Genomic DNA, 13,856 nt, shown 5'->3' with positions numbered 1-13,856 from the left:
TTGAGTTAGAGCACTCAAATAAATCAGAATAACCGTATCCCATCAGTCGTCAAGACTCGCAAAAGACGGTTCAGATTTATCTCTATATTAACCAATTTCAGATGATGGAAACTCTTTTATCACAACATTAATGACAACTATTCTACTAGCAATATTGTATATAAAATAAATAAATACTGGAAGGTGACTTAAGGACAAAAATAGAAGTTCATCTATGTTTTGTGGCCTGTGAAGACTGCAAGTGAAGAGAAATGTGGGCTAAATAATGACAGACATAGGACATAGTACAAAGGCCTGTCTCAAAAGCACACACGCATGTGTAAAATATGTTACATCACAGAGGCGAGGCATGGCATGTGCAATGGAAAAAACACAGACCCACACACACACACACACACTATGCTGCAGTAAAGCCGGTCAATGGAAGCTGACTCAGATTTGCCTGGGGATAGTAACTCACTACTGAAGCATCTGCTATGCTACATCCAAACACACCTTAGCACAAATGCTGCAGGGTGCATCTGTGTGTGTGTTTGTGTACAACCTTGTTAGTGTAATCTGACCTAAATATATGGACGTGTGTCCTTGTGTGAGCTGATCAGCAATGCATAAAAAGAAAAGACTGAAGGTCCAAAAATAACAGAAGTAGGTAAAAAGGACTCAAGTTTAAAGTTTTTACCACGTCTCCTCTTCCCATCTGTGTGCATGTGTGTGTGTGTGTGTATGTGTGTGTGTGTGTGTGTATGTGTGTGTGTGTGTGTGTGTGTGCGCTGGCCTGACAGCAGATGATTTGAAGGGTCTGATGAGAATCAGGTAGATATGATTAAACCACATTAAATACACTGACTCACAGCCACAGGACACAGACAAAATAAACTACTGAGAAAGCGTGTGCGTGTCATTCTGTATACCATTTCCATCTCAGACCACCTCACACTCACAAGTTAGGTTGAGGCGCAGCTGTTGATCCTAAATAAGCTTAAATCTTTCTGGCTCACTGCAGGTATTTTGGTCTCCTGGAAAGAGTTTCTCAGGCAGCCGTCTCAGAGCAGTAAGAACAAGAGATGAGAGACACAGTGCTTTCTCTCTCTCTCTCCCAAAGTTTACACTCTGTTCATTTATTCCATGCTGTAGCCAGCCCGGTTTATCATCTCTATGAGCAACGTGATATAAACAAGAAAAACAAAAACATTGTTGTGGGGGCTATGGGAGAGCTCCGGCAAGCCATGTGTTTCTGTCTTTCTCTGTTAGTATCCTCACTTTATCACACACATGCCCACAACAGCTCACACACACACCCACCCACAAGAGTAACAGAGTTACTTATAAATTCAACAGAAACTCTCCCGCAGACATGAGCATCTGCCTATCGCATCATCTTCTATCTCTGTTTCTCTTTCTGAATCGCTCTCTCTCTCTCTCTCTCTCTCTCTCTCTCTCTGGTTTGGAGACATCTGTGGTGTGACAATTTAATCAGGTACCACCCAGAGCGAGGAAAAGAGAAGGGTGAAAAACAAAGGAGGGAGGGTGCAGACAACAAGAGGTGGAGGAGAGGAGGCGACATCGTCTCCTATCACCTGTTCTTCCGCTACTTCTGCTGTTCCTTCTCCTTGTGACTGGTTTCTCTCTCCTCCTCTTCCTCCTGCTATTGCCTTATTGCAAAATCCCTCCACCATATTATCTATGAAATAAACATTCTTGCCTCTGTCTGTTTAGCTGTTAACTCGGGTTCTGCTTTCCCATGCAGCTTTTTCCTCCTATTTGCATAGCCATGAGCGATGTTTGTTTCTCTGGCCTTTCCTGCTCTTGTTCATTTGTCCTGGGGCCATTTTAAAAATGAATCCAACCTAGTTTGCTTTTTCATCCACATGGCTAATCTGTGTGTGTGTTTGTGTGCGCATTCCTGTAAATAATACTTTAATCTACAGTTTGACGCCTATATGCCGTCCAATTGCAGACGTTTTTTTTCCCTCGTTTAGTTTGACAGAAAAACTCTACGAGGCTGTGCGTCACTGGCTTCATGGTCTGTGCATAATTGTGTTTGCACCCGTCATGTTCACTTGACACTCTGTCCCCACCTGCTTTTGTTTTTACAGTATATCTCAACCAATACAAATTCATCCAATCAAATCCCCTCCACTGCACATTCATCAATTCGCTCCCTTCCTGCTCCATCCTTTCACTGTCTTCTCTGGGCTCATGCTTCATTAGTGCATTCAAATAAATAGAGCTGAAAAAAAAAGCCATACCTTCACTTCAAAGACTCAGCAGGTTGTCAACAACTTGCAGAAGCAATTAAAAAGCCCTCAGCTGGATGCTAGTGATGCATTTGTTGTGTGCGCTTGTGTGTTCAGTTCAAAAGCCAACTGGATTCTGTTTCAACAGACTAACATTCAGCAACATGCGTGAAACAAAATCAATTAGATTCTAATTGGTCAAGGCCTGCTTCATTGCACGACTGGATGACTGAAGACAACACAGCTTAAGGCTATCTCCTCTTTGGAAGACAAATTCCGCTGGGTTGGTGCAGAGCTCAGGGGAAGATCAAATTCATCCAGTGATGAGGAGGATCAAATGAAGAAGATAAAGGAAATGTCTTCTAATTCGTGGGCTGGATAATCTTTACACTCACATTTCCCTGAAAAAACTGTTAACTGGTCTATCTCAACTGCGACCACCTACGGCAGTGTTTATTATGTTGGTGAGCTTAATATTTCATTTTATTTTATACCATTTTGATCTTTTTATGTTTGCAGATTGTTACTACAATAACTGTTCTTAGTGTTGCAGCTGCTCGCTCCTGGGATCAGGCTGAGTCACTTGAGCTGCGTCTCAAGTGACCACTTGGTATGTGATTTTGTTTCCCATTAAGTTTTGATTGTATCTGTGAGAAAATGGAACTGCAAATGGAAGGAACACACATTTCTTCCATACAGCTGCTGCTGCTGGAAACTGTAGATGATGATTTGCACACTGGCTAAAATGAAACAGAAACACTCAAAAGTAATTACAAGGAAAGATAAGGAAAGGTAACATGAGAATGTATGGAGTGAAGACAAAAAAGACTCAGCTGTGGTAAATGCAGTGACACGAAACAAGTGTGATCGAAGATCTCCTGTATAGATGTTACCACTACACCTCATAAATTAACTGTAACCACATAATCATATCCACAAGTGATCCAAAAGGACAGATCTTAATATGTACATACTGGATGTAGTCACACTATGGTTTATTATGACAGGTAGATACTTTACTGATGAAATGAAATGAAATGAAAAATACTTTACTTATCCCAGAAGGGAAATTCAATATTTGATCCTTTGCAATAAGTTACACGAGTTATGATCCAAGTCAAGAACGCACATCTAACACTAAATATAAAACATTCACAGCCAGAGACCTGTTTACAGAAGCACCAAAATGCACTGAAGACTTTGTATGAGGCATTAAAATAATACTTGTGCAAGGTATAAAGTATAGAAAATATGCAGCCTTCAAACATCTTAGAAATCTATAATGTTAAAAAAAAAAAAAAAATCCAATGTGCAAAAATTCACTTACATGTCTAAAACCTCAATATATCATGAAATAAGAAGTATAACCGTATGGTATATAAATGGTTGCTGTGTATCTCACCACGTTGTCCCTGCTGAGGACCTCCAGAATGTTGTTGAGCAGCTCCAAGCTATTTCTTCTCTCATCATGAGGCCCATCAGCCATACTGGCCAGCGCCCCGCTAAGCTCCCGCAGCATCATGGGTAGCAACACGTCACGGCACTCTGCGGAAACAAAAGCATGCATGGTAAAAGACTGCAGGTTTAATAAGCACATGCGCAATAGTAGGCAAAGGTTAAGACTGAGAGCGCCATAATATTCCAATACAGTTTCTACATCCTCACAGTCTGCTAGCTATGCGTATCTGAATCAGATGTTTGTACACAGCCTGGCTCAGGAAATGGGGAGCAAACAAAGTGGCTTGGACCAATCCACTCAACACCGTTTAAAAGCATGTCTTCATGTCTTGTGCACGTTGGTTCTTATGAATGCTACCTGGCTAAGCCTCAACAACCTTACTCCAGAATCGCACACTCTACCTTTAACTAAAGAGAGAAAAAAAAAAGACATTTGGAAAAACTGCGTAGCGTGAGATAATTTTTTTTATTTTTTTGTTAGTTCTTTGGGTCTTAAGAAGTTTAGAAACAAACATCAAAAGTATGGCACAGCATCGTGATTCACTTTAATGTTATTCCTCTTTGAGAATCCCTTCAAACCCTAAACCCGAGCCTTTACATCAAATTGGTGCAGCACCTGTGGAGACAGCTGCACCCACACAGTTATGAGTAATGATGCCACTGGACCCTGAAGAAGAAATTCAAATCTAACCCCAGACTGCACAATGGAGTGATATCAATCAAGTGTCTATTTACAGTTCAATGCATGTCAGCTGCTCTGTCAGATAGACAGTCAACACATCAATCACCAAGGCCAAACGCTTCTTCTTTCCTTTCTCTCTGATTAATCCAAAACTGTATTTAATTCATGAGTTTATTTTGTCATACATGCAATACATCATCAGTAATTATGTGAGCAAAAAAGTTGTCAAAATGAAAAATGATTGAGAAAACAAGTACATTATTGTTACAATATACATAATTGAAGCTACTGCATATGAACTAACTTTATATTTTATGTTATCCACATCTGTCCTTAGGCACTCTGTAAATCTCGAGAGAATGTTAAATGTTCACAGCTCTTTTTTGGGGGGCTTTTCCAAAGTCAATCTGGGACTTATAGAAAACCACAGAAGTCGCAAAAGTACTCTAATGGAAAGTGAAGTAAAAGGAGATGTGAGTAAATTAATGGATGTGCATTATATGAGAGCCTTTGGCACCTTTCACAAAGCAGGATCATTTTCTGAACTCTTCTAATATTCAAAGGTGGATTTTTTTTTTTTTTTTGGGTGCATTTTGAGGAGCTGTGTCGTACTCATGAAGAAACCTCACATTCTTTGCCATTTGATGTTTTAATGGGGTGATTTGACCAAGAATGTTGTGACAGATATTAAAATGATGGATTATTAACTCACTCTACCCATAAATTTGCAACTAACTACTACAATATGCTCACATCTGCTGTCAGGGGCACTCATTTTCCACAACATCTAGTCATATTTTAGCTTCTGTAATATTTGGCTGAATTTCCTACACTTTAAATTAAAATGGTCACCTTTAACACCTTAAAATTCTGTGCTTTGTCTTCTGAAACACAGATCCCCACTAATACCTTGCGGTAATTGTGCTCGAAAAGCAGACTAGCTTGCAGACTTTCCGCCTCTGCTGCGAGGTGAGAGCACAGAGTTATACGTAGAGGAATGATGTGTTTATGTGCTGTTGTGTAGCGAAAACTGTCCTCCAGTCTGAGGTCAGCAAAATAACTCAATCAAAACTCCGGCATGTTTTTATGACACCTACATCTGGTAAGTGTTTATATTATTGTCTGAGCTTCTTAACATCGCAGCTTCTGAGCAGAATGCTGTGAGGCAGCTGAATGGAAGAAGACCTTCACTTCTCCACACAAAGGATTTACAGGTCATGCCGCGATTGTATCTCTAATGAAACTCCAAAATTGAGTGACTTCGACAATAACAGTGCGGACACTTGTTTCATTATGATGCATTAGCTATGTTGAGCAAATTTCAAGTGGCTGTGAGTTGATTTTGATAGCATACTGAAATTAATTGAAACCAATGATCCCCTAGAAGGTAAGAAAAATTACCCTGCCGCTTGCATTAATTATGAACCGTCGGCCCAAAATGTAAGCTGGAAGCATAAAGGATTTACTGGCCTGACTGCTGCTAGAAACTTCTGAAATGGTCTCTTAGTTACATCCAACTATAAAGTCCATATGTATTTTTTTTTTTTTTTTTAAGTCAGCAAAGCAACCTATTAGACATAATGCCTTTTGACTGTCAATAGGTATGTACAAAAGTACTATTCAGTATTTTTAAATTAAGAAATCTATTTTTGCTAATACTGTACTTTTACTAATGCTGAATTAATTCATTTTCATTTTTCATCCTTTGTATATATTGTACATATTATTATTATTATTGTTATTATTATGTATCTGTATATGTTTAGTGCTGCTGTGTGATTTTTTAAAATGTTGTTGCTGTAACAATGTAGCTTCCCCTGGTGTGGGGAGAAATAAAGGATTATCTTATTGTATCTTATCTGTCATTGCAATGGGTTTCAACATTAACTGATCCTTCCTATTTTTGCCACTTGAGTACCTTGACCTCCCCCTTTCCTGTCTTCTTCTTCTTCTTTCTCCATCTTTCTGCCTGCTATCTCCTCCGCTCCATCCCTCCCTTCCTAGCCGCAGGTAGACAGAGCCCATTAAAAGCTCATTTGGGCTGATGCTCGTTAGTTCCATTATTAACTGAGCCAAGGCTGTACGCCTGCTGAGTGGACCCTCGTCACAACAGTCACTCTATCACACAAACATGAAGGCAGGAAGGAGGGGATCAGAGAGAGAGACAAGGGGAAATGCATGAGTCACTGAATGTCCTTAATGACTCGGAAACGAAGGGAGGAGTAGGAGGAGGAGACGGAGGAGGGGCCTGGACAGGTGGAGCAGATCCAACGAGATGATGAGGAGGTCTGAATACTGGGAAAGATTAAATAACAAACTAAAGCAGTATCTTAGTACCATTCATCGACAAAAATAGAAGTGCAGCTTGTAATAGTTTATAAAATCCTATCCATTCTTCTAAACATGAGGGGATAAATAATAGTGCGTCTACAACAGAATGAGCTTCATGAAACAACCAAGTAATGACAATATTGGAAATGACAATGGGCAGACTGACAGTGAAGTCATAGAAGAAGCATCACAAGTCACACATCTGAGAAGCAGGGAGTTAATGATAACCGATGATGGACCCACTCCTCCTGAAGAGCTTGGTGAAGTTAGAAGATACTTTGGAAGAACAGAATCATGCACATGTCCATCCAGAGCAGCATGTGGCAGATTGTCTGTCTGACTTTACCCTTACTGACATACCAGCAACCACAAACCCACAGCCTGGTCTTGACATTTTCTTGTCGTCTGTTCAGTTGTGTTTTTTGTACAAAGTTGGAATTGTAAAGTGACATCTTGTCAAAGAAATGTCTGGGTGCTGGTCATGCTGTCTGATCATTGTCTTTTAAAGCCACACCTGACCAAAATAAACTGGCAGAGAAATTGTCACCAGTTTAGCAACTTTTTGTGCAATATTTGTTAATTTTAACAATAGAAATAAGATTTTATTTTTCTCAACGTCAGAATAGAAGACCACTTGCACACCGCATTTATACTTCTGGTTGGTGTGTTTATTATTATGTAAAGGATAAAATTTCAAATAAAAATGTTTTTCTGTCAGCATTAAAGAACATCAAACAGTGAGGCCTCCTGGTTTGTGCCCTTTAGAGAGATAGAGAATGGTGTTTTAGATGCTGCCAGCATTAAGTAGAAACCCTGCTAAATCTGTTTAATCCATCAAAGCAGAAACTCATCATCTTTTGTCCTTTCAGATAGAGAAAACAATGGGTTGTGTGTTGTAGCAGTATTGTTGTGTGTGCAAGCTTGAGAATTAATCCATCTGCCTTCTGGGCTGAATGTACCATTAAAACCTGTGGACCCGTGAACTCCATTCCCTGGTGAAATAACCACAAAACCACCTGCTTCTTTATTTATATTGATTTTACAGTTGATATTTTTGGGTGCAACATGTTCACAGAAGAGAACATGAAATAACAAGAAGGTTTGGGGGGGGGGGTTAAAAGGGTAACCTGTGCTATAATACAATCAGGTTTTGGTTTTTTTTATTGCTGCGACAAAGGCCAGGCATAATGAAAAACTAACTAATCTTGCAAGTTTTCAGCTGCACCCTGATCCACTGCTAATGTGCAGGAAGATGGAACAATCAATTAACTGACTAACTTGCATTAGCGCTTGCATACTGCAAATTAGATAGTTTGTCAAATCTAAAATAAACGAACAATAATGCATGCAAATACTTCACAGGCTTGACGGGCAGCGTTTAGGGTTTCAAATGCACGTTACAAGCTGCAGATTGTGCACATGCTTTTTGTGAAAATCGTAAAGGTCTTAGGTTATGCATAATCTCCGTCGCTTTCTCTGTTTATCCTCTCAGCCAGAACACAAAGCAAATATTATTTGGAAAGAAATGAGTTTGAGAAACAAAAAGTGCATAACAGCAAGAGTTTGGGCAATATAAAAAAATAAAAAACAGAACTGGAATGTTAGTTCTTATGTAATTGTAATGTTCCCTTTCAAAATAGAAGGGTAGCGGGGTGGGGCAGCAGGAATTCTTAGACATGGCGACACCGGTTAACCTGTCTACGGGGTTCACTGACACTACAAGCCTCTCTGATTGACCAATTTCAACTGTGATGAAGACAAACAACCACAGTCTCCAGCCTAAGCCTTGAGAATACTTTCTGTACAACCTGTGCTGAGTTTGTGCATGCACAGTGAAGTACTTTCAGTTAAGTCAGCAGCTGCTTCCCATCTTAAAATTCACAAAACTAGTACACTTCAGGCACCCTAATGGCTCATCTCCGGCATCCTTTGACGGATTGTGTATTGTCTCTTTTGATTGTACTGCTTTTCTTTCAAATCACGTCTCGCGCTCCTAAATATGAGCATCAAAAATGAAGTACAGGCTGCCTTGATAATGTTCCTCCAGACTCTGTGGTGGATAGCCTTCAATCACTGATGCAGAACAGTGCCTTTAACTTCTCAAGTATTTCTTATTACCTTGCCTGGCCTGGAATAACATCAGGAATCTTAATATCGGATGCTGCGGCCTGAACGGTGGCTTTCTCAGAGACTTCTTTGAACTGCCATGTGTTCCTCGAGGGCTTTCAGTCTTGCAAGAACATCAGCTAGAGTGGTGTGCAGTTCCCAGGACTGGGTCATTCTTTAGGAGGGCATTTGAAATGATGCTATTTAAAAGAACACTTTAACTGGGTCACTGCACTATGACTGACCGTTCACTCTGCCTCCACCTCTGCGTATGGTGTAGGTTGTGAAATATCTATAAAAAATAAAAACCTTCCTTTCCAACTAGTAGGAATCTTATCTGTGGTCCAATCAAAGGTCATGGATGATTCCTAAATTTATACTTTTTTAAGGCACCTTCGATCATTGTCGTAGGATTTTTTATTTAACTTATTGGCTGAGTCAATCTGTATCCTAAGTATCCATATAAAGCTGCATTTATTTGAGATAGAGGAAGTCAGTGTCGCGCAGTGATAAGAGAACAATTGATGCCTCAGCACAAAGGCTACATCTGATGAGTCTTCAAAAGCATATTTAGATTCTTAATGCTGCTTTTGCCTGCACATCCTGACCTCACTTCTCCTGGTGTCTGTCCCTCTTGTGTGTGTTCTTGCCACTTTCTTCATCTATTATTTCTGTTCCCTCCTTTTGTATATTACAATCTGTGCCTTCTCTGTTTAGTCTTTTGCCTGCTGCATTCCATCATGTTTTTCTGTTTCTTTACTGATCCTCGACATGCCATTTTAAGTTCAAATAGATGTGGGGTTTTTTGAGGGTCGATACACACTACTTGTAATCAAGGAGTCCAAAAAAGCGACATATATCTACAGTAAAAATGTTGATAAACTTTAGAACAGCATAAATTCCAATCCTGGGTGGGACATTTCTTGAGACCACATAACAGCAACTACAAATAGAGTAGTACAGCTAATATCTTATTTTTACTAACAGTCACAATTCCCCAAAAATATTACAGATAATTGTAAAATGCTGAATATCAGATCCGATCGGGCTCATAATAATCGGTCGCCTCTGGATTTCTATTTCCTTTCCTCTCACAGCAACCTATAGCAATGTTCTTTTCATTATGCTGCTATTTCTCTGGCAAAGCATTTCAGGCTAGTTTTATTTTACTATGAGCCATCTGTAAGATCTCAGTAATGTTTGTGCAATATAGTACTTCAGAGCTTTAGATTTTTATCCAGTCCAGTCAGTACCATCAGGACGTGTCTGATTGGTCCCAAATTCATTCCACAGCATAACAACAAACCCCAAACATACAGTGATAAACAACTACTACAAAGATTAGACATGACATTATAAAGAACTATCTTCAGAGACAAGAAGAACACAGAGTGCTGCAACAGATGGTAGAGCCCCCACAGAGCCTTGATCTCAACATGACTGAGTCAATCTGGAATTACACAAGACAGAAGCATGTGAGATAACTTAAATCTACAGATGAACTGCAGCTTGTTCTTCAAGTTGCTTAGAAACAACCTACCTGTCAAGTACTTTAAAAAACAGCGTGCAAATGTACATAGGAGAGGGAGTGGAAGTTAAATGAAATTAAAAACTAAGAGGTAAAAACAAACTGTTTACAAGATTATCTTTGAAAGCATTTTCATTTTCTTTTTAGTGCCTAAGACATTCACAGGTAACACTGGAGAACATTACGACGTGTCTTATGTGTTTTATATCTGCTCTGGCTTGAATCTCTCATAAAAAAAAACTTCCTTCTGGGCTGTTCCACATCCTCCTGTGGGATTGGCAGAGTCTAACCCTTAATCCTTACACCTTAAACCATTTTTGCCGAGGCCTGTGAGCTGCTTCTTTGTAACAAAGCAGCCTAAGAAGAGATGCTGCCTGGGAGGCTCAACTACGGGTGAGAGGAGTGGTGGCAGGGGGGGGGCTCGGAGTGGAGGAACGGCCGAGGTGTAAAGGGCACCGCAGAAAGAAGAAATTCACACTGATGCAGCATTTTTACAGTTGATGCGTTTTACCCACATTTGAGGCAGGCTGATATGGCATACAAAATAAGATAAACATAAAAGTTACCAGCAGTTTCACAACGGAAAAGTCCCAGTTTGACACACAGTCGTGACTAAAGTTAACATTAGTGAATGCAGCAGCGGTTGCACTTTCCTACACACACACCTGTGTTTCTATGTTCCACTTGCCTTTGTGATTTAGTTGCATGTTGCAGGTATTGCCTGCGGTGCAACAATGCAACAAATCAATTCAGCCATGCTGTGGAAGAAAGCTTTGCCAACAGGCACTGACAAACAAATGGAAATCAAGGTCTTGCAGCAAACATTGGGATGCATTTTAACCTTTTCTCGTTTTCATTAGAATGTGCGCGTTTGTACCGACACACCATTGTGTGTACACATATGCACACATCACCGTGCACGGACATCTACACGCACACAGGTGCTGATACACAACACACAACATATTCAGGGTGCACACCAACAGAGCTTCAAGTGCTCATCTATATTCAGCCCAAAATGTCTGTTTATTCTAGCCGTAATCTCTGCCTTTGACTTTTAATACCAATGTGTGTCTGTGTGCCCAAGTGTGAATTGTCCTTTTTGTGTCTGATTTGGTGCTTCATCACTATTTGATGTGTTAGCGCTTGAATCTCTTTGTGCCTGCGTGAAAGTGTGGTTATGTGTTTGGGTTACAAAGTTCGTGAGAGCAGACAGCCGCCTGTGCTGGCATGCCACCACACACAGAGCAGCTTTGATGGCTCAGCAGCTAGCTCATCCCTTCTCTATTCCATTTTTTTTCCATTTGACAGCCAAACACAATAAACTATAGCCGATGATAATGAGATGCAATCTCAGGTTCTAAGAGGCATGTAAATCAGAGCTTTTTTCCCCTCTTTCTCTCTATCCATTCCTCTTCCCTCCTGCTTGTCCTTTGCCTTCAGGAAGACAGATTGATAGAAAAGATGATAATGAGGAGGTTTGGAGGCGCAACGACAAGTAAATCTTCGAAGGTGAGAGGGGGCTGGGACCAAGCCAACTGTCTTCTGGCTTGGTGATGACTAAATGTCTCTCTCATGTCACTGTGGGTGTTTCCACTCATCCACTTTCCCGCCATCTTTCATTTGTATTCCTCCCTCCTTTCTTATTCATTTTCCTGCTCCATCGTTAAACACCATTTAGAATTTAGAGCCGTACGTTTACTCTGTTTGTATTTCGGATTGCTCGCATTTCCCTGTTTTTAATCACAGGCCCGATATGGTGGGGTGGTAAAATATATTTGACATGCATGATTTGTAGAAGCTGGCTCAAAATGCTTTAGTACGACAATTTACTTTTTTTTCTCAAAGCGATGCATAAAATTGTCTTGCTTGTGTGAATGAGTGCTCTCCTGAAATTATAGGCCGATAAGTTACAGATGATAGAGTGCACTAATGAATGACGGTGACACACACTGGCGATCGTGCCTGAAAGTACATTTTTCATCGTGATTTTTATTTTTTTTTTGGCTATGATGCTGATAACACGTGGCACAGAGCAAACGCTGTCAGGAATACTGAAATAAATACAATCACAGTAAGGGGGGCTGTTTCATGTGTGATTGCTATTCTTAATGTTTTTGTACATATACACACACACACAAAAAGATCTCAACGTATGCGTGTAGTTTAGGCTGCATCTGTGTATGTGTTGATATTTGCTTGTTAGTCCAGACAGAAACTGGGCGCGTTTGCCATGTTTACCACACAACCATGGACTCGGTGCAAGAATAACAAGCACTAGATCCCATTGATACTGTTCAGATAATCCCTTAAGTGCTGTTTTCGGATGCAGCTTTTATCTTTTTTAGCCTGTGTATTAAACAGAGTGTGAATTATCCTTCTCTTCCTTTCCTCTTGTCTTAGTCACCCTCTATGAGTCACCTGCTAATTGCCACCACTCATCTAAGCCTTCCTCCTCTATCTTCCATATTGAATTGGCCAACCAATTACTCTATTGGTAGCATTAGTTGCTACAACGTTTTGATCAATTCGACCAAGGTGGATCACGGCAGACGAATGCCTCGCGGTCAACCACCTCGCCGCTTTGACTGATGGGCAGTTTTATTCCCGGTGTCCTCTAATCGGAGAGCAATAAATTACCAAGCCGCTGGCTCCGGCTAAGCCTATCTGATCTCGGTTTTTAAATCCTGCTTTGTGTTTGTTCAGATTGATTAACGGGGCAACAATTTACACCCTCTAAATCTCTTTCTATATTATATTATTATGCTATCTCCAATTTACTCTGACACTGCAACAATTTGTCTTTAATGTCATCCACTTTGGCTGTTATCGCTATTGCTGTACAATAATGCAGCATCCCAGTGGGGATCATTAAGCTTTAAATACTTCAAGAAATCATTTTTTTGTGGTAACCTGTGAAATTGGCCCTGCTTAGGAGTACAAATAGAAAGCCATGCTGTTCTGTCAGGTTCCTCCCGTCTCTACTTAACATTAACGCAAGCTCACATCTGCAAGCATCAGGAAGCGTGTTCATACGCTGTGTCCCTCTACTGTCCTTGTCTGCGTTCCAATGAGATCGCCCCACAGACACAAGCATCAGAATATAAATGAGACGGCAGGAGAATGTGAGACAGAGGCATTTCCCGAAATGATTAAACTGCTTTCACTTTACTCCATTAAGCATCATCCATCCCTCTTTGCTTCCGTCTTTCATTCACAACTTACCGAACGGCAGTCTCTGCAGCGATTGAGCGACAGCAAACCACCCCTCTCACTTTCATTAACCTTCTGGGACGTCAACTCAAAGCTCTATATTAAAGCCAGCTATTTTGGGTCAGCCTGAACAACAACATTTAAAAATCACAAGTGGCAGATGGTTCCTTTGCTGTCAAACACCCAAAGAGACACATTTATCCTCCTGCAAGTCACTCCGTGGGACTCTTTGGGTCAGTTTACATTGATAATCCTCTGGAGGTGTGGCTGTCTGTTTCTGCTGGGTGTTTGTGAGCATTAT

At 40.5% G+C, this 13,856-nt stretch overlaps 1 protein-coding gene across 1 annotated transcript in view; it reads right to left on the bottom strand.

The window, feature by feature from the left end:
* Nucleotides 1–13,856, bottom strand: part of dock2 (dedicator of cytokinesis 2) — a 100,000-nt gene that overhangs the window by 53,380 nt on the left and 32,764 nt on the right. Inside the window, exon 25 of the mRNA XM_008278326.1 lies at nt 3,640–3,782. Within this exon, the coding sequence (XP_008276548.1) occupies nt 3,640–3,782 (143 nt within the window). The remainder of the gene's footprint in view (nt 1–3,639; nt 3,783–13,856) is intronic.

This window comes from Stegastes partitus, unplaced genomic scaffold (genome assembly GCF_000690725.1).
Source record: "Stegastes partitus isolate 25-593 unplaced genomic scaffold, Stegastes_partitus-1.0.2 Scaffold120, whole genome shotgun sequence".
Lineage (NCBI taxonomy): Eukaryota > Metazoa > Chordata > Actinopteri > Pomacentridae > Stegastes > Stegastes partitus.
Note: the sequence above shows the minus strand (reverse complement) of the source record. Positions and strands in the feature narration are given on the sequence as shown.